Genomic DNA, 25,290 nt, shown 5'->3' with positions numbered 1-25,290 from the left:
ACGGTCCTGAGCACCTTTAGTTTATCTATATCAGTGCTTATACGGACACATAAGAGCTATTATTTCAAGAGAAAATAACACTTTTAAAGTAAAATTCTCTCTATGCTCTTCTCAGGTGTAGTTTGCGAAAACACAGCCATGCTTAAAGCGGGCGCCACTAAGGTGGGGCTGCCCAAGCCAGGACTCCATGAGCGGGCACGGCAGACCTCCTTGGCTTCCTCTTCATCCACCTCCACAGCCATGAAGACCTCCAGATCCTCCAACATGTTACCACCAGACCAACGCCTCAGCAGGGTGAGCAACGAGCATTCTGTTATGACCATTTACCAACACAATCATAACCTTCGCACTGACTTTGAATAAAAAATTTTCATAACATTATCAGACGTAAATTGTTGGCACTAAGAGCAGATGTGTTTCCAGCTAAAAAGAGCCAGCAGTGATGATGCCTTGACCAAACCTGTACTGGGAGCTGCTGCCTCTGGCTCCCGGATGAAGAAGACTGTGACTACTGGAGCCATTTCAGATCTTGCAGAAGCTCGCCCTCGCAGCCTATCAGGTAGGAGACCTCAGCCCTTCACAGGTAGTTCAAATAACCAATTTTGATGAAAAATAAGTCTGGAAATGGTCCATATTTTAGTTAGTTAGTTGTGCAACTGACTAGGTACAGCCACTAGATGGCCCCAGCGCACCACTGACGCTAAGTTTCTGATAGCACTTACTTGTACTGATAGTGACATGCAGCTTGTAAAATGCCTCTTTATTCCTTTTTTCTTTTTGTTTCTAATTTATCCTGTGTATGCTGAGATGCAGGTTGTTGAGGATTGAGGTTCTCGAGGTTTTTGATTCAAAACCTAGATTCTGATCTCATTCACAGCCTCTGAACAGCAGGGTATGCCATTTATTCATTTTCAATTTTATCTAGTTATTTATTTAGTTTTTGAAATTTCAGCGTAATTATTTTATTGGCTGGTTTTGATTGTTAATGTGTGGGTTTATGAATGCACATTAAGTGTAGAGGTTTGTTTGAGGTCTGATTGGATTTAGACACGAGTTAATGAAAACAAGAAAATCATTGAATGATGGTGGATCATTCTTAATTCTGATGCAGTGTGGAATGCAGCACTACCTACTTTACTGAAGATGTGAAACTGAATAACTTATTTAATTTGATCAGCTTTTCGGGTCACTAAAATACTGTATATTATGAAAAATGTGCCACATTGTGATAAGCAATTCTTTAAAGTGTTTATATAGATGAAAGTTGATTACAGCAGCTCATATGTTGGCACAGAGCTTTGTGTTAGCAACATGAGTAAACAAACATACAAGTATTACATGCAGGAAAAACATGGCAGCTGAAAATGGCAGGGATTTGTTTGCAGAAATTAATGTTGTTCACAACACACTCCTCAAAAATCCTGTGTGGTAAATAGCTGTTTGTTTGTGTTGGCACAGTGTGTGTAGATGGTCTTGCTCTTGTGATTTTCATCTTCAAAGAATTCTTGTGTTGAAGCGAAGATAATTGAATTCTGCATGACAAAAGACTCCATAGAGGCTCAGAAATTTCTGCCAAGTTAAGCTTTCGGTTCTTTCAAACCACGATCAACTTTCACTGGATTGAAATCTAATTAACCAAGGTTTAGTTTTTACACCCAAGGACAAGAGCGAATCCCCACTTTGTGTAATTCCCGATAAATTAATTACTCTTCACATTCTCCTTCTGGCCTAGTTTTGCAAGGAAGCTGCTGGTAACTAACCAAAGTTAAGGACATAAGAAACCCTTAATTTAAATGAGGCAGAGTTAGCTGCATTTTGTTCTCTGAAGTGTGTTTGGTGTAATCTAAAATAAGGTGACACTTTTGCATTCTGTAGTTTAGCATCACTGCATTAGGAAAACAATTATCCTCCCCAAAAGGAAAAAGAAAAGTGGTCTTTTGCCTCTGAGCTTGTAGATGGTATCCTCAAAATAAGTTTATGGATGTGGATGTGGAATTTTATCAACTATATTTGTGGTTTTATTTCATCAGAAATATTTGATCTTTAATTTAACTTAGTGTCAGTCACACTGTACGTACTCCTGAGCATATTCTAATACCGGAAACAGCTGTCAGACAATTATAAAGGGTGGATGCTTTTTGGTTTGAGATTCCCCTCGGGCCAAGTGTGTTGTTCTGCACCTGGCATGGGACACCAAGTGCAAAGACATCAGTGCACATCTAGACATATGAAGTCAGACAGTGAGTGGATATGTCAAGTAGGTCTCAAAAAGCAAGCTAACCGGTGCGGGGAAAATCTAATCTGACACTCGAAAGAATGGCAATCGTTAATCGTGTGTGAAAGCTCTGACAGTCATGTAGCTTCCTGATTTCAATACAAAGTGAGACAGCCTGGAATGTCCACACAGGGGGAAATGACATGATTAGAATATAGATTGGGGTGATGCTCTCTGGTATTTTGGGCTCTTTGAGATGTAACGCTCTGAAAATTGAGAAAGTGTTTTCTGTTATTGATGTAAAGGGCAGAAAACATCTCTCTGAAAAAAACTTTTTTGGTATAGGAAAGTTAAGAAAAAATCCAAATTATTATTGTTGGGACAGTTTTGAATTCAAATAATGATTGCGATACTGATTTGGCTTTCTTCGGAGATATTGTCACTATCAGGATGGCTGCAAACATATCCCAGTGGATGTGTGACACCACACTGTGTGACGAGAAGCCACCGTGGCTCTCTGGGCTATTTTATAGTTTATTGTCTGTATATGTTGTCGTTGTATGACTATCTTTGTTGAGTGGAAAAATTACACTCTTCATGAGTAGAAAATAAATTCCAGCAATTCATCATCCTTTGTCAACCAATGTTATATGTTATTGCTTTAATGAAAGTGAGGAATAAGGATCGCATGCAAATGTTGCGTCATTTTTTTTCTTTGGAACTGTTGGATAGGCATGAGATATTGTTCATACATGGGAATAATGGATGACTGGTTTACTAATAAGTGGAGTTATTAAGTTATTTTCTAAAAATTGTAGTGGCAAAATTTTGTTTTAGTGCAACACTGATCTGTGGTTCCCTCTTTCCGTAGATGAAATGAAGTAACGTTAGGTATATGCTGATGTTTAATTTAATTCTCCTCGCCATTTCCAAATAGATACCAGCTGTGTGTTTATGGTTGATCTCACTTTTGAACAATTTAAATATGAAAAAAACCCACACAAACGATAGTACGTCTGAGGGCTGTAAAACAGCTAGCAAAAACGAATTGCTGTAAAAGATGTGACATTTGCACATACTTTTGGGACACACACACACTCACACACACAGAAAGAAATCTGACCCCACCCTTGCCTGCCCTCACAGCAGGCTGTATTAATGAGTCAAAACTGTTATTTTTGCTAATGGAGTGTTGTTCTCATCCCAGTTGGCTTCTTACCAACTCTCCCATGCTGTCGGACAACGGGTTAAAACCTAGCCTCAACTTGATTTTTTATTTATAACACTTCATCAATAATTCAGTAAAGCTTTCACTTAGGGAGGGGTCCCTGTGAAGCGTGCAAGGAGAAGAGACAGAGGGAAATAAAAGTTCCCTGTTCTGTAAATAACAAGCTGGAGGGGATTACTCCTGGGTATAACTGTATAAGTGGCTTCTTCATTGGTGTAATTTGTATGTTAGATCGCCCAAAATGACTGAATTATGTTTTTTATTTTTATTACATGAGGAGTCATACTGTTCATATTCAAATTGCTCTGCCCCAGCATTTAGTCACCTCTACTGATATGAAACAGCAAAGTCAGCTGAATTTTTTCTGGGACCTAAAAGTTTGTGGAACAAGTATAGCCTCGCTGCTTTCTAGCCTCAGAACATCATGTATTTCATGTTCAACTGTGTTTTTCGTGGCATCAAGTCACTTTTTATCTTGAAGTCAGGTTAACAAAATAAGAAAAAAAGAGAGAGAATTAAAAAAAAAAACATTTATCTGCCAGTTGTTCTTTATTTTTGCTGGAAGGCATCAGTCCGCTGAGTGAAATTTGCTGGTTTTCAGCCCTACTTGGTTAGAAGAGCTGTGGAATACTATCATGAAAGCATAGAGAGAGAATTTGCCTCTGCTTTCATGATCACCGCAAGTTCAGGATGCTTTGTTGTATGCAGGATACAGTATTCTAACTTACAGTACTGCATCTTATGCTTGTCTGATCTCAACAGAAGACACCGCATGTGGATGAGTTATATATTTTAAATCCATCTTTTTTCGCTCTCTCATTCCTCGAATATCCATGAGCCAAACAAGAGACATCCTTCTAAATGGTAATTGGATTGTACTTATAAAGTTATTTTCTAGTCTAGTTGACCCACCACTCTGAGTCTATACAGTGTTATGCTATGCAGTCCTTTTTCTCTATCACACTTATTCAAACACTGATGAACCGCATAAGAGGCAATATGGGGTTCATTATCTTGCCCAAGGACACTTAGACAGGTGCTACTACTGATAAGCTCATCAGAAGTATAATTTCCTCATTGCACCAATCAACTGTCACCTGAAAAGAAAGATGTTTGCCTGATTTTAGTTGTGCAAAGCAGGGAGTCTAAGGTGAGCCACAGATATTATATTTGTAACTCACTCTCTGTCTTTTACTATGCATAACCCAGACACGAGACACACTGGTAGTATGTGGTCCCAGCAGAGCTCTGTCTGCTTTTTGTATGTCAGTGAATACAATGAAGAGGGAGTGAGAGATATGGTCCTTGAGCTCCTCATATCTATCAGATAAATTCATCAAATGTGCTTCGGTCCACTGAGACACCTCGGCCTGCATAAGCACTCAGCCACAGCAAATAGATTCTCTTTAAGTCATGAAGTAAGAGCACATACATGCTTGCACATGCAGATTGACATGAAAAATATGTCAGAAAACTTACCTACACGTCGACCACTTATATATCCTGTTTTAATCTATAGAATTTAGAGAATGGTTTATGATGGCCTCCATTTATAGCTTTTTCCTACTTACCATCATCTTTCATATTGTGTAAGAAGAGATTATGGTAAATGGGATTAGCTTTCCCCCTACTCAGTGGGGATCATCTAACGGGTTTGCTTAAAATGCAGGAATCAACTGTGCAACGCTGTGTCAATGCATCTGGCATCAGCTCAAACAAACACACCTGGCCCTTTTTTGACCAGAAACTTGGCATGAAGTTTGAAATTCCTCTCTTGAGGAGCTTGTGACCCCAGCTAGTCCCTGGAAGACAAGAGAGAGAAAGAAATGGTCTTGGCAGATCTTGAAATCGGGCCCACAAAGATGGACATCCTGTGGTGAGGAGAACATTCTTAGGTGGATTAGAGGCATGTTTGTTTACCAAGGAGGATGTGCAGCTCCAAGACAAGAAGAGAGGTGAAATTTAAGAAAGGAAGAGAAAATTGTGCCATTGGCTCCTGCAACAGACATAAGAAATGAAAAGGTTATAGAAAAACCATGTGCTGCATTGTATGAAAGGGACTGATATACAGCCTGTTGTGGGCAGAATGCTGGAGCGGTTTAGACCTTCCTTGCAGCTAGAGGTTTCAAAAAGCTCTTGTGGCTAGAACTTAGTTTTGTTGAACAAATATATATCAAATAAAAATTCTTCTATAACTGTTAAAAGTCTTTATCATTCTGACTTCCCTTTGAATTTCATGGCTCTTTCCAGCATTGAACATATCCGAGATAAGCTGGAAGCTCTTATCTTATGCAACGGAGTAGCTCATCTTTTTAGAAATACCATCTGTGTCACATTTGACTAAGAAATATATGCTGCACTTAAGATTAATTTGAATTTGTTAGGAATAAATTTCAAACACATTTATGCCGTTTTAGATTAGTTTATTCTCATTTCAGTCAGAGCAAATCATACTTTGACAATCCATCGGTTCATTTTCTATACCCGCTTAATCCAACTCAAGGTCGCAGGGGAGCTGGAGCCTATTCCAGCTATGCTTTCATAATCATATAACTAAAGTCTGATCTTGTGTTACTGTGAACTGAGGTTGGCTGATTCTTCAGGAGTGCGCAGATGGGGGGAAAAAAAAGCATGTGTTGAACTTTCCAGCAGTTTGCTGGAATTTCTGCATTGCACCTTTAGTTTTGAGGGGACTTGCATGGTAATCTCCTGATAGTTGTTGATAAATACAAAGACAACACTGCATTTGAAAGACGAGTCATTTCAAATGTGTCGCTCTATGTTTCTTCAGCTATCATAGACATTTAACACACGCATATGTTGTGAAAGAGAAATGAAAGGAAAAAAAAAACATGCCTTCATCTTAGTGGCTTCACCAATTCCACCAAATGTAGCTCACTGCTTCCCATCTTTATAGAGATGTAGGTGCACCCACATACACAGTCATGCTTTTGTTCCCTCCTGGTTGCACTGTAGGGAACCCTGAGGTGGCTTCCTTTCCTCAGATCAACATCTCTTTTCTCCATTTATGAATACTTCTGCTGGGAAATCACAGTTCTGTTGTATGAGGGGAGAAATCATGTCAGACTGCCGGCAAGTTCACTTGAGGGGGAAAAGAAAATACATGAGCTGCAAGTTAATCGTCTGCCAAAAATACAAATATTGCCTTCCTTCCGTCTTTTCTCCACCCTTCCATCTCTCTAATATTTGTCCTTTTCGTAACAGTGAGAGAGGAGTGGATCATCTCACTATTGTTCAGCTGGTATTGGTGAGAGTAAACTGGCTGACAGCAGTGGGAGGAGGTGTGTTAACATGTTTGTGTGAGGCCCAGAAAGCCACGCCTCCTCTGAGCTGATTCCAGTCATCACAGCAATAATGAAGTGCACACAACGCTGCCTGGCCAGCCGTCTGCCAGTGTGACATACTGCCACCTTCCTGGAGGACAAGCACACTCGCATACATTCACTCACTGATAGGACACACAGCCTGCCTCCTCACACATGCCCACACACACAATCCTTGGTAGACGTGGAGAGAAAAACGAAGACCGGAGGGAGGGAGGGAAGAATAAGAAGAAATATACATCCTTCATGGCTTCCTCTGACCAGTGGTGATCGTGGCGGGCTGAACAGAGACAACAATCCTGACACTGACACACACGCCTCTCCCCCTGCAGTCACGGATTCTTGGATTAGTCTGCCCTGGTGTAGAGCGTGGGAGTCACGGAGCAGACCAACATGGGGAACCAGGCAGGGAGACAGGAGGAAACAGAGTCAGGTCTGATTCTTCTAACATGGTTTACCTCAGCTCTTTGTCTCTTTTTCTCTGCTCATGTAAAGAACAAATGCGTACATTTGCAGAATACAATAGATATGAGCTAATCTCCTGTCATGTCATATCTGAGAGCATCATTGACAGACAAGACCTGATTAATTGCTACTGACAAGATCCGCACCTACAAAGTAATGACTGACAATGCCCTGGAGTTGTGGAAGCTGCTTAAATGGGTTTGAAGTTAGTTCTCCCTTCTCTCCCTCTGCCATGTTTTTCTTGAGCCTGTCCACACTTTTCATGTGTGTGCTTATGGATCTGGTGTGTTGTTTTTACATGATCAGAACAGTGTGTTTCTGTGTTTGCACTTGTGTGAAGTTTTGGGCAGTCAGGTGAGAGAAAGTGCTGAGTGGGATTTGCCTGACAGAAAGCATGAGGGAATGTGCCAGAGGAGTTGGTATCATCAGTTGCACACTTGCATCCTTCCACTGCCCCTAGCTCACTAAGATTTCCATTTCAAAGTGCCTCTGAACCGCACTCAGCAGTAGCTTCACGCTTATCGAGAGACAACAAGCTCTTTTACATCTTCACAACTCATCAGAACTTCTTTGACACCAAGATATAATGTGCGTTTATTTTTGCCTGATAATATTAACCATTGTATGTGATTATACTGATGTGCTTCCATCCAAATAGAAACTGTTAAATAGACCAGAGTCAGTTTGCTTGCCAGGGCAACAAGCACAGACATAGAGTTTTATCAGTAGTGTGTGTTAAGCGTCATTTCATAGCAGTGGTGTCTGTTGCTTGAGGATATAGCACACTAGACTCAGTATGAAAGGCAATGATTGCAAGCAGTTTCATGCTCAACAGGATTAACTTCCAGTTTCTTCTCTGCATGCACACACTCTTACAGTGTACACTGCACAGTTAATGGATTATATACAAAACAGAAGGTCCTTCTCGATCCTTTTCATGGTAAACCGTAATTATAGGATCAGTACTCAAAGGTAGTTTATGGGTTTTTGTACTAGTATAGTGGGACACAAGTATTTAAATTCTATCAAGTGTCATACTCCATGATCCAGCCAAGTCCAGCCTTCCACATGAACTTGCCATAAGTGTATGCCATATTGTCTATTGATTATCCTTTTTCCCCCCATTAATCTACTCTCTGTTTTTTCAAATGAGCCACTAAAGAAAATGAAAATTGATTTTCAAAATGCTAGATTTTTTATCATTATTATTTATACCCACTCATAGCATTAAGCTAAAGATCCAAGGGCTCAGAGGCCACGGACATGCAGAAGCTCCTCAGTCTATTTTTGTTGGCCTCATGAGTACAAAGTAGCCCCACTGACTGTTTGAGACATCCGTTTATCATCTTTTTAACAGCAAAATGGTGATGGACAAGAACAGAGAATTTTTTGCTTTCTGTACCAGTTTCCTATTTACCCATCCAGCTGATATTTGACAGACTGTTGGGCTTGGAGAGAAAAATAACAGTTCTGGTGCTGGAAGTAGGAGGAGAAACGTGGGAACAAGAGGAACTCGTTCAGATGTGAATTATGGTGTTATCTCTCAAGTGGAAGCCTAAGGAGTAAGTTGTCTGCAGCAATGATAAGCTAGTCCTTATCTGAAGCAAACTACATTGACGGCCGCTATATCGAGCCTTCCTGTCTCTGCACTGCCTCCCCAGGAAAGCAGCCAAGACCAGAACTTATGGTCAGCAGGTTGTTGACGTTTGATGAATTGTCAGTAAAATATGGTCCAACAACAGTGGGTCTATTTTCAGAGCTATAACTAAATCAATCATACCCGTTTGGGTACAGGATTAAAAGAAAGCTATATATTTGCGTATTGACGTAAAGAAGATTGTGGTGATTTTCACATGGTCAAAAATGGGAACGTTTGATGGAATTCTTGAAGGCAGCTGTAATCTTTCAGGTTGCTGCCAAAAGCTTTAAAAGTAGACTACAGAGCTGATACCACTGTATCAGTGTGTGTGTTTGCATTGGAATAACATTGTTCTTTCTGTCCACACTTAATTCATCAGTAGTTCAGCAACATTAAGCAAAGTTCCATGATGCTGACGTCCAAGATATTATTCTTTTCCCTACCTGTATTAAAGACCTATCTACAGTATATCTATATGTTTATAGGAGATAAGTTCTGCATAGCTTCTGCTTGGCTACACTTCCTTAATAAGGTCATTTTCAGACTTCACATATAATCTTTACCCAGCTTGGCCTCCCCTCAGACATACAATGGCATCTACTTTTGTCTTGCCCACATATATTGGGTTTATTTTGCTTTTTGACATTGTTTCAAAAACACACAAAAAATCCACAAATTTATCACAGGTCGCATTTAGTTAAGATCCCAGGACCCCCCTGAGTTGCCTAGTTTCCCTTTACAGCTGATAAATTGAATGATTGTGGAAACCTAAGGGTCATCACAATATCCCGTTCGAAGAAAATGACGTAGAGCAGGGATTTGTGCAGTGCTCGATAGCTGGGACACTGTGAGGAAGTTACACTAGTCATACTTTCCGTGGCAGTGAGCAGTTTTGTACAGTAAATACACCAGACTTTTCACAGTGCTTTGTGTTTGTAGAGGAAGGTGTGTGCTGTTTAAATGTCCTGTTTGTGCAATGGAGACTATTGCCTGGATATCAAAGTTGATACATTATAGCCCTCAAGCCTCGGCTCATAAAAATCTCTTTATTTTATGGTGTAGTGACTGAGCCTGTGATTATGTGTTTAATGCATACAGAATCAAACTTATCTTGATTTGTTTTGTCTGTTTGTTAGCAGCTGACTGTGGTTCATCTTCAGTTTGGGAATCCTGACCTTTCTGTATGTTGATTCTGCTGTCTGTTGTCAAGGAATGCTCTTAAGAAGAGAAGCCTGAAGAAAGATCATATTCTGAGAATAAAACTTGGAGCACTGTGTGACAGTTTGTTTATGTATAATTCTCCTAGTGGCCTGTTATTTAGTATGATATTCTAACTAAACTGGTTTGCTCATGACTCTCAGTTGTACTGTTGAGCTATGTATAGTGGCATGCAAAAGCATTGCACTTCAAATTTCTGTTACAGTGAATAACTCAGCAAGAAAAGATGACCCACTTTCCAAAAGGCAAAACTTCAAAGATGATGCTTTTCATTAATAATTCATGTATCATTTGTTGGGGTTGAATATGCATTATTTAGAAGGACTCCAATTTGGATGTCACGGTCAGTTTTTGGCACCATCTTTTTTGGACGGAGATTCTGTTGTTCTGATGGGACACCCAGTGGTTTTCTAAGATCATATATTGCACTTATAAGTAATTATTTGTTATTGACTTTTATCGTTTAAAGATAACAGGGATTAAGAAATAAAATAAGACCAAAGCATAAGTTTTGTTACAAAAAGATACCCACAGCGTTCAACTCTTCACGTAATGAGTTTTAAGGCGTCTACAGGTTTATATTCCTGTTGTAGAGGCCATACTCTTTTCATCTTCAGCTCTTTTACATACAGTGCTATGTTTTCTTGTTGAATTGTGTGCTTCTTGTTGGATCCATTCTTCCCTCGATCAGTGAATGTCACAGGCTACAACACAAGCTCAAAGCATGATCAGTCAGCTCAGCATCAGAGCTCAGCACTTTCAAGTGAAGCTTTGTGAATTTCTATCAAATTCGTCAAGGCTGATACAAAGTGCTGCATGAATGTATCTGCTGTGAAAGGGAATACATTGAAATAAATTGATAGATGATACAGAATAGGTTGTTTATGTCCTAAACTGTAGTCAAAAGAGGAGGAGTCAAAGTGTACCTTGAGATTATAGGATGGCGTTGTGTTTTGTTTTTTTTTTGTTCCATTTGCAAATCCTGCTTTGATTTGTTGTTTAATCCTTACACAGATTATGTTTTTATAATCTGCTCCTTCTTGTGAGCACTCTCTGAGAGAAAATTACAAGCGCTTATAACTTGACATGCAACATTTTTCTAAAGATGTAAAGCCAGGATGGAAATCACCAGAAGTTTAAAGCTATGTTCAGCAATACTTAAAGCTTAAATGGTTAATGCCAGGAACTTGTGACATATTTTGTTCTTAAGTCTGTTTTTGTCTCGTCATTTCCTGCTTTATTTTGAAAAATTAACTTCCCTCTCGTTTCAGATACCTTGCCCTTCCTCTTGTGTCAAATGTCTGATTGTCTTCCCTGATCCCTAAGTGTTTCCACCTGTTCCTCATGCTCCCTCATGCTCCCTCATGTGCAATGTCCCTCATGTTCAAATAGTCTGCGTTTCCCTCTGTCCTGTGCCAGTGTGTCGCAACTCTTTCGTTCTTCACCCTCGTGCCTTGAAACCCTTTGATATATCCAAGCCTTGAATTCCAGAGCCTGTAGCTGAGCCTTTTTGTTTGTAATCTTTTCCATAGTTGTACGACTAGTTTGAATAATTTCCATAGCCTGATTTTGGTTCCTCCGTTTATTGGAGAAATTTTTGGTTGTTAATATTTCATAGAAACCTCCGCTAGTGGCGCGCTTTGATTTGAGAGCTATCACGCCTCTGTTAAAGGAGTGCCCATAGTTAATCGACTTATTTATTTTTTATTTGTAATCTTTAATAGCCTTTCAGTTCTCCTCCCAGAGTGGAGAGAGCCTTGTTTGTTAATTTTCATAGCCGCACTCTTCTCAAGTGTAGTTATTGAGGAGAGCGCTTCAGGAGTTTCACAGCCGTTGTTTTGCTCTGTTCAGGAACTTCTCCAGTAGTTGTGCTCTAATAAAACATCTTGTTCTGAAACTCCCTGCATCTGTGTCCTGTGCTCATCCGTGCCTTGTCAGTTAATCTTGTGTGTTATTTTGAAAGACAGGGTTTGAGGTTGGCCTGGGCAGTTGTTGGTTTGACTGATTAATATTGAGTATCTCTTGGCTTCTAAATCTTTTTGAATTTAATGCCAGCCACTTAGAAATTGTGATAAGAGCATGTATACCACAGAGTTGCACAATTCCCTGTACAACTCACTGTAAATGTTGGGAAATGAGGAGACCTTTTGCTGTTGATTTCAACCACTCTTTAGTTCAAGGCCTCTTTTGTTATATGTTTAGCTGCACATTTTGTGCAAATACATTCTCAGGTTGACCTGTCAGAACTGCAGGCAGGTCAGTTTATCTCCTGCACTGTTTTACCATGGAACAATCCTGTAGTTATATGTTCAAACCGTAGTTTAGCTTTGATGAATAATCCAAATCCTTGTTTGGAAAAGATGTTGTCTGGACGGCTACAAACAATATGTTGCTCCAAAACTTGTTTATTGTATGTCTTTTAGCATTAATGATACCTTCACATTACTGCACATTACTCATGCTATGTGTACTAATGCGCCCCAATAGCATCATGGATTTAGGCTTTTGATCTGCGCTGGGAACATGCTTCACCTCAGTCAGTCTTCATTGAACTCAGGCCCAGTGAAAGTGACATGCACTAACGGTGTCTTTTAGAATTGTCCCTTAGCCCATGTGATGATTTACACTGGAAAATCATGTCTGTTATGATTTCAGTGCCTCCCAAAAGCCCAAAGATCACAGATGTTAAGTATCATAAATCTTTAGCCTTGTCTCCTCCTTACAGAGATTTCTTAAGACTTTCTGTATCTTTTAATTTAACTATATAAAGTGCTGTAAATGAGGAAATCCTCAAATTCTTATTATTCAAGTAGTTTCGAGATGCTCAATCAGAGCTTTTACTATCACACAACTTTTGTCTTTTGTTGCCCTGGTATTTTAGTTACTTACAGAAGCTTGTCATACTTACATTTTAAGAGCATCACATCTCTATAGAAAATGGGCCTGTAGCTAAACAGTTTTGTTTGTAGGTAAGCTCATTAAAATAGAAATAGGAAGGCACTGGTTTATTGATGCCAAAGTCACAGCATAGCTAGACATTATTTTCTAATGAATCAGAAATGTTTAACTTAAGACTTGCTTTACTTTTCTAAAATTCCAATAAACACTTAGGATACATCAGTCAGATAACAGTCACTCTCCAAAACTCTGTTTTAAAGACTACTCTCAGTGAATCTCTGAGGGATGATGGTACAGTACATCTACTGAACACAGCTAAGTACTAAGAAATAGAGACACTTCTTTCCCCATGTTAAATCCAGTGAAGGCCTAGTTAGCATCTGTTATTGATTATGATATCTGTTTTATTCATTTTTTTTCTTATATTTTACTTTGAACGTTGTGTCATGTTCTAGACTTCAGTTTTTATTAACTGGAATTTGTTTTAATTATTTATTCCAAAGTATTTTTTTCTTCTAACAAAATATGTAATTCAGTTGTAATTCAGTGTGCCAGCAAGGAGCAATTCCATCCCTAAAAAAGGAATGGTGTAATGATTTTGAGTGGAGCATTCGGGTGTTTTTAACACAGCTGACCATCTGGACTGATTTCTGCTCTGTCACTGTTGCATTCATGGAGCCTCAGCTTTGTCTATCTTCCTTTCCTCTTACAGAGAGGACTGCCTGTGAGTCGCAGTATCTGACTGATTGGCGTCTGTTTCGTGCCCTGTCTTTGTTTTCTGTTCCGCTATTTCACTCCCACCTGTCTGAAAAACTGCACATTACATTTCCTGGAACCCAGAAAGGAAGACAGAGGCGTGGCAGAGAGAGATTCCCATAAAAAGCTTTTTTTGCTATGTTGACGATGCCTGTGCGTCATTTCAGATGCCAACTCTGTGACACTTGAACACCTGCAGTCATTAATTCATCATGACTCCTCACCCATTACGCTCCAGTTCTGTAAATTGAAGTCTCTGTGTACTTTGCTCATAATGCACTCTGTCACCTTTTGACTGGCTGGCACGCTGGCTGCGGTTATCCGGCTGGTGCTGGACTGTGTCCAGCCACACAGCTCCTGATGTGATTTGAAAGCTTATCTTCATTAACAAGAAAGAACCCAATGCAGTGCATTACTTTGATAGAGGAGATGACTTCCCATGAAATAACTAATTGTCTTTGGATGATTGGAAGTCGGTCTATGTATTTCATTTGGCTTATAACATAAGGTATGCAGCACAGTAACTGCATATGCTCAGTAAGTCTGTTTTCGTAGTTACTGTTTGAGCATTATCAATATCAGACTTTATGTTAGAAATTCCACATGTGCAGTTACTAACAGTCTTCTTGAATGTATCATGTAAACAATCTTTTGGAGACAGAGAAAACAGTTCCTGGGACACTGACTATATTACTGTAAGTGACAATGTTCTCTTTAACTGGGAAAGCCTTTCCTCTCTTCCTTCAACGCTGGCATTTGTGTGCCAAAAGCTGGTTTCCTCAAACTCCGTGTGGATTTATTCCTTGCCAGAGGAGGAGCATTCCTCTGTGAGCCATTTAAGTCCTCATTTCATCGTTTTCACAGGTTTAGTGCTTCTAAGAGGTAGCCATAAAACGTCCTGAATCTGAGGCTGCATACATCAGGACAGCACTAAATCAAGACTAAAACAAACCTTTAATACTGTATTAGCTTTAATTTGGTTGAGGTTTGCAGTCCTTACAGTATAGGAAACATATTTTTCCTCCAGGAACACAAAGAAATGTAGGTTGTTTTTAAATTTATTGGTTACCTAAAGTAATGACGTTATATTTTCTCTAGCTTTACAAAATGTTCACACCCACAAATATGATTAAATATGATCAAATATGATTAGATAATGAAAGATTATTAGAACTGGGTGATGGAGAAGTGGTCCTCTAATTTATTTCCTTATCTCTTTTTTTTATTTATTTGAATTGGTTGGACATTGCAGAAGGTGTTATTAGGCATCATCAAACACACTCACTCCTGGGGATCTTTTACATGTAACCACAAAGTAGCTCCATGGAAGCAGTTGGAGGTGTAATTGTCCCTTTCATGATCCTCTCAGCTGTACCGTACTGGAGTGAAAGCTTCTCTCACTTTCTTCTCCATCTACATTTAATCCATCTCCATCATGTTTTCATATCTTGGCTGTTTCTACTCTTCTAGTTATTTCATGTCTGACAAAGTTGTGGAAATTTTAAAATGTAAAAATGAAATCAACTAAATAAACATTCTTAGAGGCTGGCGTCTTGAAAACAAGCAGTAGAGCCGAGGTGGCATTTGTTTTCTGTCTTAGACATCTTGGAGATAAATGATCAACACTTGCAAGTATCCCTTTTTTATATTTATATTTTGATGTTTTCTTACATATTTCTTCCCTTCTGTTTAGAATTTTGAATACATTTTATTGTCGTGCATAAATTATATTCTTTGCAAAAAATATTGTTTTTGAAATTTCTTAGTAAAAACACACAAAGTGGTTTTGGTTTAAAAGCATGACGGAATGCAGTTTGGTAACTGTCTAAAAGAAGGCAAGCTCCATTAGAAGACACTGGTGACCATGTCTGAGGTTCTGTAACTATCCGACACTGTATGTTTGTTGATCTTTAGGATCCTGCCATCTTGTTTGTGCTGACTCCTGGCATCTAGACTGGTGACATTTCTTTGTGCACATGACACAGCTGTGATGATGTCATGGTTATGGAGGTGGATGATGTAAAGAGAAGTAAGCTCATGTTCATCATCTGGGTTTTATTCACTGAAAGCAAGAGGAAAAGGAGTACGACGAAACGGCAAATGAATGCTATCCCACTCAAGTTATCGCTTACTCTCAGTGGAATGAACTGGTCTTAGACGTATTTGACCCTGAACTGAGGACTTATTTATCCTTTATATTATTATCAGCCATAAAAAGTGGCCTTAAAATTGATGTGAGCTATTAATGTTTTCTTACCTTCTCTGTTTCCTGTGGTGCACAGTAAATAGTCATTTATAACACCGTGCTGATTTAGCATTACCATCTTCCAGGAGGTAGTACATAATTTAGGGGTACATGCTGTCCTCATTCTGTCAGTCATGGATTCTTCCCCTCTGAATTACATGCATAAGTGACTGTGGATTAACACTGAGAACTGACAGGGTCCAGCCATTTCTAAAGGTCTTCGTTTATTGTTTACTGAAGAAATTAGGTTTTATTTATATGTTAAAAAAAATAATTAGGTTTTATCTCACTTGGCATTCATGCAGTTTATGTCTCTTCTCGACTTAAACCTCTCCTCACCACAGCATCTCATTGGAAGAATGTTAAACAGCTTTGTACCCCATATATTGTGCCAGTGTTGGAGACTTCTGCCGCAGTTGTGAGCTCATTCAATCAGGGGATGTATTGTCTCTGCATAGTGTCCATCATACCCACAGGGATATAAGATATCCATTCCTAACTGGGCTATTTGTTTGTGGTTTGTGTGTGTTTTTTATCTGCAAGTGTGTGCATGTGTTGATGAGGAGGGAGCGCTGTCTATCTCCTGACACAGGCTGTCCTGTCTGACTACTGCTTTGTGGGTTTGATGATGATGTATGCATGTGAGAGACAGTGCTGTCTTTGTGTGTGCACTGCTTAAGCTGCTTTGTGCCTGAATGCTCCACGTGCACAGGGACCTTTGTCGTCCTTTGAAACAGGCAACTCTCTTGTGTCTGCATCGCTGTTTGCTGATGATCTGAAAACAGACAATAAAACGTTTTCAGGCAGAGCCCAGCTCATGCCGGTTATCAGTAAATACTCTTCATGTTTGAGAGGGGTCTGGAAAGGGCTCATGCCAGCCGCTCGTATTGATGCCTTTTGAAATGCCAAAGTTAAGCTCTGCTGCAGCCATGAATGGCCACAGAGAGCAACACACAAATAGTGCCAGGCAGATGCGTTGTTGTCCAAACAGAGAACAATATGTGAATGGGGGTACAGTGACCATAGTGCTGAATAATCCAAGTGTGAGTGTGACACACTGTCAGTTCAATTAGTGTCATTACATGATATCAACAAATCCACTCTGATTCTTTTAGCCTTTGCTTTTCACTGTCCTGTCTGCTGCATATTTACACTACAGAGAACAAATGTATTGTTGAACAGAGGCTGCTAATAAAGACTCTCCTAGAGCTTTAGGAATCAGTTTAATAAAGCTAAAATCAGGTGTGTGTCTGATAATCCATATTAACTGCATAAAATAACAAAGTGTATTTTATTCTAATTGAATTAACAGATTTAGAACTTTAGAACTTATGGAGAGAATTGTTTCTTGTTTAATTTTTAAAGGTTTTGAAAGACAGTTTATGGGGCGAAATACACTGAAGTATTCATTGCTATTGTTTTCTTTAATGCACTGTTGAAATGCCTTGGAATGAGCAGTTTTCATCCAAACACACCACGGGTTACAAAATCTTCTGTATTTTAACATTTCTCCTAACAGGGTCCATGGTGTTGCTTTTCACAGTTTGTAATTTATGCTGCTACAGTAGACGTCACTACATCCTACACACTGGAACTTTATTTTTAAGGGGCTTAAGGTAGACAGCTCGACCAGATGTTTTGTGGATAGACTGCAATAGATACTGATTTTATTGTGAATTCACTTTAACTCTGTTTCAGTAGGTACTTTTGTTTGTGTTGCAGGTGCACAAGCAACCAAGAAGTCGGGAATCCCAGCACCGAGAGAGATATCCTCAGCTATAACAAGAGATCGCACCTCTCTTAGGGATCAACTGAGGAGCTCATCTACAAAGAGAATGGTTTCCAGTGCCAGCACGTCTAGCCTCTCCACCCTTGCAAAGCAGACGCGTAGTTCAGCCAAGTCCCGTGCAGAGGCAGAGGGCCAGGAGAAGGGTCTTCTGGAGAATCAGGTGAAAGAGCTGCTGGCTGAAGCCAAGGCTAAAGACTTGGAGATCAGCAATCTCAGGATGGAGTTGCAGCGCTGCAAAGGTAAACCCTCCACTCCTTCTTCTTTACCCTCACCCAACTCTGTTTCACACCAAGAGCCTGCAGCTGACCGTGAGCAGGGACAAGTTTCAGAGGCCCTTGTATTGGTTGCGGAGCTCAGGGAGAAGAATGGGAAATTTCAGAGAGAGTTGGCAGCCCTCAGGGAGGAGAACCAGGCACTGAAAGAAAAGCTGCTGTGCGTGGAGGCCTCTCCTATATCTAGTACAAACACAAGCCCACCTTCAAAGCCTTTGGTAAATGGCCTGCCTTCGGACTCCTCAACTACCCAGCAGGACAGTCTACCCTCTACTGCCAGCCCTATCAAAACCTCTGTCTCCTCCAGCTCCGACATTACCAAGGAGTCACCATCGCCGGACTCCTCAGAGTTTGAGAAAATCCCATCATGCTCAGAATCAGTGAGCAGTAGTGTCAGTGGAGATGCTGTTGTAGCAGTAAACAATGTGGGTCGGGGTGTGTCAGTCCAGAGCCTAACGGAACAGATTCATAAGATGGAGGAGAGCCATCACAGCACAGCTGAAGAGCTGCAGGCAACACTGCAGGAGCTGGCTGACCAGCAGCAAGTTGTGCAGGAGCTAACAGCTGAGAACGAGCGTCTGGCTGAGGAGAAGCGCCTCTTGCAGACCTCTCTTCAGCAGCAGAGAGAGCGTCTGGAAGTGTTGGCCCAGAAAAATGAAACGTTTGCCCTAAGACTTCAGGAGCAAGCTCAGGCTCATGTCCAGAGGGAGGAGGAGCTCAATAGCCAAGGGCCTCGACTTGCAGAGCTGGAGCAGAGGTATGCTGAGCTGGTGGAGAGCTCTCGCTTTGAACGCGAAAAACTGGTGGACATCCAGCAGCAGCTCACAGGCAGCCTGCGGGCTTTGGAGGAGGAACACCAGGAAGCTCAGGGTCAGGTGTGCTGCCTCAAAGAGGAGATGGAGAGGTTGCAGGCCCAGCTGGACAGGGAGGTGGAAAGTAGAGGTCAGGTATCACAAGCTGTAGAGGAACAGAAGGCGACGGCTGACTCGCTCAGGCTGGAAAACAGTAGGCTGAAGGCACAGGTAGACATTGAGAGGCAAAAGGTGGGTGAGCTGAAGGCCATGCAAAGTGCCAGTGACAGCACTGAGTTGCAGAATTTGTTGAAGACAGCCCATACTGAGAGAGACAAGCTGGAGGTGAAGCTGACAGAACTGAGACAGGAGCTGCTTCAGGCCCAAGCTGAGACTGAGCATGTGCGAACCATGATGTCAAAGGTAGGAGGGATGCAAGTTTACACTGTGACATGTACAGTTTATATTTAATTCCATCACATACATAAAAACAATAACTCTTGGTACTCATCTTGGTGGAGATAAAGTGATCCCTGCTGCTTGTCTGTTTTCTGGCAAAATTAAGCAAAACTTGTCAAAAATAATTGAATTAAACTTGGACCATGTGTAAACGAAGAATCAGGATCACTTTTGTTAAAAGTTAAATATCTTGTAACATCTTTGTTTGGACTGTTGCTTAGATGCATCATTTATGTACTGTATAAAGAAAATGATGAATATTACTGATTTACAGAAGGGAGCTCAGTAAGAATGCAGTGTGTGTCTAAATATTTTTCTTTTAATGAATTCATTGATCATGGTGTGTTTGACAGAGCTTTGTCAAGTCCCAAAAGAACGATCTGTTTACATATTCTGTCACATTTGAATAAGCTGGGCGAATCAATTACTCAAAAGTCAAAGGGTTACTGTCACATTTAAGATCTCTCAACTGAGTCACCACTTAGATCAGTCAGTTTAATATAGATGATGACACATTCCTCAGTACATGAAGTCATGTTTGCTTTAATTGCTCTCACATGTTTCTCAGTAGTTACTTTGGTTTTCCCCTACAACACTCTACAAACATTAGAGAAGCTGGGGTGATGTTGGTAATGTTGTATAAATGTTGCTCCAAAGGGAGGTGTGTGTCCATCAGCTTCATAAAGTCACTGCAGGACAGCGACTGAGGCCAACTGTAGGGTGGTTCACCAGTGTGCGAACATCTGAGTCATACTTTTGTCCTCTGCCACATGGATGTGAGAGTTAGGCCTCTGCATAACTTCACTCACAGACATGGTAATTTATTACAGCCACATGGCGTCAGTCGGAAAGTGTCCTGAGTGAATACATCATTTACTTGTTTTAGTATTGTCCTCACAGTGATCTCTCACAACAACAATCATCATGGTACACTGACTTTAGCTTCGAGAACTGAAGTAAACAAGACAGTGATTTGAGTGTTTTGTTTTGTTAAAGTGTAAAAAAACCCTTCCTATGTGGAAGAAGGGAACAGTGATGATGTTGATCCACATAGGAAAAAGTGCCATATATACAGTAAATACTGCCCCTCAAAAGTGCAACAAGTGACTCAAGATCCCATCTTTTTAGCCAATAGACAACCAACAGTTAGTACTGCACAAAGCACTGCTTATGTTTTTACTTATGTTCATACTAAAACCTCCTCAAACTTCTGCGTGTTTTCATGCACAGCTGGAGGTCAAATGCCAGCAGGTTCAGGAGCGGGCCGAGAAGAGAGAGCAGGAGCTCAGTAACCGACTGACTTCCCTGGAGGAAGCTGGGATTCAAGCAGAGAACCAGGTGAAGGAACTTAAGGAGACCATCTTCGAGCTAGAGGACCAGGTGGAGCAACAGAGGGCTGTCAATTGTCATACCAACCAAACTGTCCTGGACATGGAGAGTATGTATAGATCACTGGCTGTTCAGTTCTATATGCGTCTTAAATGTAGTTAGGAGACATGGATTAATCAGTTTAGTTTAGGCTCAGTGGCTCACGTAATAAAGCTTATAAACTGGACTACTATAAGAAAACAACGTGCAAATTAGTGCATACCATAGCACACCTTTCTTCTGCTACACACTGACTCCTGAATGAAAACCGTGAAGCTTAAAGTGACTGCTGTTTAAATGTTTAACAACAGAGTTAGGTAAGCAGTTCTCAGAGATCTTATATTTCCCATTGCAGATCTTGTCAAAAAGATTGAGGAGCAAAAAGCTGAAGCAGAGCGACAATTGAAAATTTTCAACAGGCAAATGAAGGTAAGAAATCTTTAATAAGCAGGTGTGTAAAGTTTCAAAAGCTGGAGTCCTTCTAAATGTGTTATTTAGGCTATACACTTTAATGCAATTATGACAATAATTGTCTGACTTAAAGGGAGTTATGTCAGACAACCTTTGATAGACGTTTGTCACGTCATATTTTGTCTTACCAATATATAATACGTGCACAGTTTATAGGTAAATTCATAAACATATGCAATGATATCAGTTAATCCAAAAAAAAGTTTTGCATCTCTTTTGAAAATACATGTGTGCTCAGTTATCAGGCATTTTCTGCATATGCAGAGTTAATAGGCATCTACAGTACAGAAAGAATTATTCTCTGTTCTTGTCATCAGTGTCACTGATGAGTCACACTAAATGACATTTAAATTTAAAACATTTTTGGTAAACAAGTGATGTTCAAAAGATTTTGGTTGGAATTTCACTTGATGTCCCAGGTCTAATTTAGTCTTCCTTCCACTAAGCATTGTTCAGATAGCACAATGGAACATACTGAAGGGGTGTTCACACTTGACACTGTATTTTTTGTCAGGTTTTTTCTTATAATATTCTTAGTTTATTCTTAGTTTAGTCTGGTGGCTGCCTTTGAAAGAGATATTATCAAGTGCAATAAGTAAAATCTTCCTGGATTTTGTGGCTTTTATCTATGGATACTGCTGATCTTTTGAAACTGTTTTTTTTTTCTACCATTAACTGAACTGATTTCTATTTCCTAAACGGAAATTTGATAGTTACAATATGCATTTTTGACCAAATGAAAATGAGTAAAATGAAACCTAAAGAATGGGAAAAGCTCCAAAAAGGATTTTAATCATTCTTTTGTATGTCCATTGTAACACAAAATAAGATTACAAAACATAATCTCAATGTCTGTGGTGCCTTTTAACCAGTCAGGCAGTTTAAGACTCAGCCATTATTTTTACTCATTTCATTTAACTTATGATTCATCATATTTTCCAGTCTCACAAAATAAACCTGGCAGCTTTGCAGCTTTGCCCAACCATGACGAGAAAATATGAGCCTTTTGGCATCTGTTCCCTAATATAATAATTATCGATGAAACAGCTGAATCTTATCACATTTTTCTAATATAAATAGTAGGATTACAGTGCAGTGAAACATTATTCTGTATATAAAGGACATTTATGCTTCCATCTTAGTTTAAAAAAAAACATTGATAATGATAGGGAAAATGAATTAGCAGGCATGTAAATGTTTTCGTGGTGCCTCTGGTAAGAAAACACAAAATTTTATCATTTGCTAATCAGATTTCTTATTTAATTTTAGCACCAGTTACTATAAACATCCAACTACATCCAAATGGTTTATAGTCATTTCTTGTGTTATTGTATTCTTTGTAATCTCAAAGATGAACTTTAATCTGTCTGCTATACATCCACCTGTCCTAATCCATGTGTTGATGTATTTAGGATGAAAAGGAGGAGTGGCGTCGTTTTCAGGCAGACCTCCAGACGGCAGTGGTCGTAGCCAACGACATCAAGGTGGAAGCTCAGCAGGAGCTACGTACACTCAGGAGGCAACTTCAGGAGGAGCAGGATCGTAGTGCAAAGCTTTCGGCTGACCTGGAGGCCGTGCAGGGAGTCAGGTACCATGTCCGCCTTGGTCCCCTTCTTCAGTCCTTTTTACACCCAGCTGCCCTTGTTAAGCATCAGGCTGCAGTTCCTTTTGCTCTGAACATACGACAAACATATGAGATACCTGCCAGAGTCTTGCCATATCTCCTTTCAGGGTCTGTGGCCCAAACAATGATAGCTCAAAGAGACTCAAGAGGTTCCCAAATTTCCTATCTGATGTAAAAGAAGATCATTCAGAACTTGGTATTTCACAAGATTAAATCCTCTGAGTTTTAATGTTCAGGTTTCTGGGATTTGGCAGACTCTGTTGGTCAATCAGTGGTCTCCTACTGTATTTCCCTCTTTGTATTCTACTTCCTTTAAGCTGCTGCCCTCTATGTTTCCTTCTTTGACATGTTCTCTTGGTCTATATCACCATTCAAATCACAGACTCAAAACATGTTTTAACACTTTTTCATTACTTGAGGAAGTAGATTTGGTGGCAGATTTGCTCTAAACACATATGCCACTTTGATTCAGAAGTGTTAGAAAATAAGCAGATATGTGTCATGCTGTTTAAATTTCATACAGTGTTGGACCGTGGCCATGCAGTATTGTGAGTGGCGCATTTATGAACAGCATTGCATTAGTTTGTGTCCAAGTATGTAAGTGTGTTAAAGATGCAGTTGTTTAACACACTTATATATCCTGAAAGCAGGCAAATGCCATAGTGATTTCGATGGTTTTGTTTAATTTCATTGTCATGTCAGGTCGAATTCTTCTTTTGTGAAGTCTGCTTAGATTTGCTTAAGAATAGCATTCTGGTTATCTGTGTGGCCGGCTATCGTATATCCTTTCAGTAAGCAAATCTCTAGACAATTTAGACTTCTATCAGTTTGTAAATTCTGTGTCAGTAGTTTGAGAAGATAAGAAATAATGATTTTTAATTTAAAACCAGATATAGCTTATGTTCAGATTGCCAGCAGTATGTGCATATTTAGTTACAGCACTGGTCTTAGACCATGTCTAAATCGCCAACTGTCCCCAAGATTAGCTGTTATGCTGCGTCCGCTCCCCACCTCCATCAGCTCCCTGTGATGACTCTGTCAAAGATGTCCCCCTGACAAGCCTCCCTTTGTAAAGTCCAGGTGAGTCCCCAGCCAGCCTGCCTCTACCTGCCCTGTGTGCTGTTGATGCTCACTGACCTTCTTATCTTTGTTTGGCTTCATGTTGCTGCTTCAGGCTGTCTGACTCTGTCTGTTTTTCCATTCGCTGGCTGACTGCACTTTTAGGACTATCATACCCTTTTGGTTTGCTTTTCCTGGCTCTTTAAACCCGTAGTCCAAGTAGATGTATCTGGCACCACCTGCTGTTCTTTGGATGAATAACCCTCCTACTTTTTTGATTAAAAGCAGGATGGGCTGCACGGGCATGATCGGATTGAACTCATGCTTTGTGTCATATGATACAGATACATTTCCATAGCATCTTCATCACTGGGTGATTTGGCACAACTTGACATTACATTATGATTGACTGAATTAATCCTGTGAGGTATGCATGGAGCAAAGTTTATAAAAGTGCCCAGAGGTCTGGCTTTCAAAATAACTACATTAATAAGAAATATAAGGTTTATTGTTTAGAATATATTTCATGCTGTAGTTGTGTTCTGTGATTCAACTCCTCTCTTCTTTTACTTTTCAGATTGAACACCGGAACCACTTTTGATACCAAGACTGCAGTTGAAGGGCACTAGAGAAGTAACCTCCCTCAGCATCATGTGAAGACAGTATTATTATTGCACTTACTATGTTATTCAAAATGCAATGTGGTTAACCAGTTTCATTGTGGGTCACTGTGCAGTATAGCTACAGTACACAAAGAACGTCTCGTGATTTGGCTTCCATCTCTCTGTGTCAATATTTTGGAGCCTTTGTTTTTTTTTTTAAAGAATACTGTATTTTTCTTTCTCAATGAATGTACTGATGTTTGTAGGTATGTTTGTACTGTTATACTTTCATGTTGTGGAGATGCCACATGTTGAACAGACTTCTTTTTATGATGTGTGAAGCTGCTTTGTGCCTTTCAGAAAAATGAGAAGAGTGAAAAAGCAGGACCTGTTAAGAAAGATAAACATCATATAATTAGATAGTGCTGAATATTCAGCCTTTAGCAAAACTAAAGGATTTCTCAATATTGTGCTAGAATAATGGGGAACGTATAATATCAGAAAATCTGCAGGTCCAGGCAAGAGCAACATAACAACATTAAAAGTCCAGTTTGTATTATCAGAAAATGTTGGTCACGCTTGTTTTTGTGCTGGCCCCTAATATATTTTGCTTACTGTTTCTGTAAGAGTGAAATTACTTTGACCTCTCTTTGTTTACCTTAAAACTTAATATTTACATAGAACTTTTGTTTCTTCTAAGATTTAACATTGGCCTGCTATCAGAAATTGCAGTTTCATTGTCAGCCATTAGATGGCATGATGTAATACACATTAACCTACACCTGCTTAAATGCCTTTCAACACACCGATATTAGATTCTGTTCATTGTTTATTTTTGTGATGATTT

The 25,290-nt window shown here is 39.8% G+C and overlaps 1 protein-coding gene across 3 annotated transcripts in view; it reads left to right on the top strand.

Annotated features, from left to right (window-relative positions):
* The window catches only part of specc1 (sperm antigen with calponin homology and coiled-coil domains 1), a 66,521-nt gene that overhangs the window by 13,585 nt on the left and 27,646 nt on the right, over window positions 1-25,290 (top strand). For 2 of the 3 annotated variants that reach the window (XM_072375676.1, XM_072375677.1), the window contains exons 2-7: window positions 116-294; window positions 424-559; window positions 17,731-19,283; window positions 20,550-20,757; window positions 21,043-21,116; window positions 22,571-22,746. In XM_072375676.1, the coding sequence (XP_072231777.1) occupies window positions 139-294; window positions 424-559; window positions 17,731-19,283; window positions 20,550-20,757; window positions 21,043-21,116; window positions 22,571-22,746 (2,303 nt within the window). In that variant the 5' untranslated portion in view covers window positions 116-138. Of the gene's footprint in view, window positions 1-115; window positions 295-423; window positions 560-6,670; window positions 7,221-17,730; window positions 19,284-20,549; window positions 20,758-21,042; window positions 21,117-22,570; window positions 22,747-25,290 lie in introns of those variants that run through there. The other variant, XM_072375678.1, reaches the window with a different exon arrangement.

Source organism: Leuresthes tenuis, unplaced genomic scaffold (assembly GCF_036924035.1).
Source record: "Leuresthes tenuis unplaced genomic scaffold, fLeuTen1.0.hap1 SCAF_21, whole genome shotgun sequence".
Classification (NCBI taxonomy): domain Eukaryota; kingdom Metazoa; phylum Chordata; class Actinopteri; order Atheriniformes; family Atherinopsidae; genus Leuresthes; species Leuresthes tenuis.
Note: the sequence above shows the minus strand (reverse complement) of the source record. Positions and strands in the feature narration are given on the sequence as shown.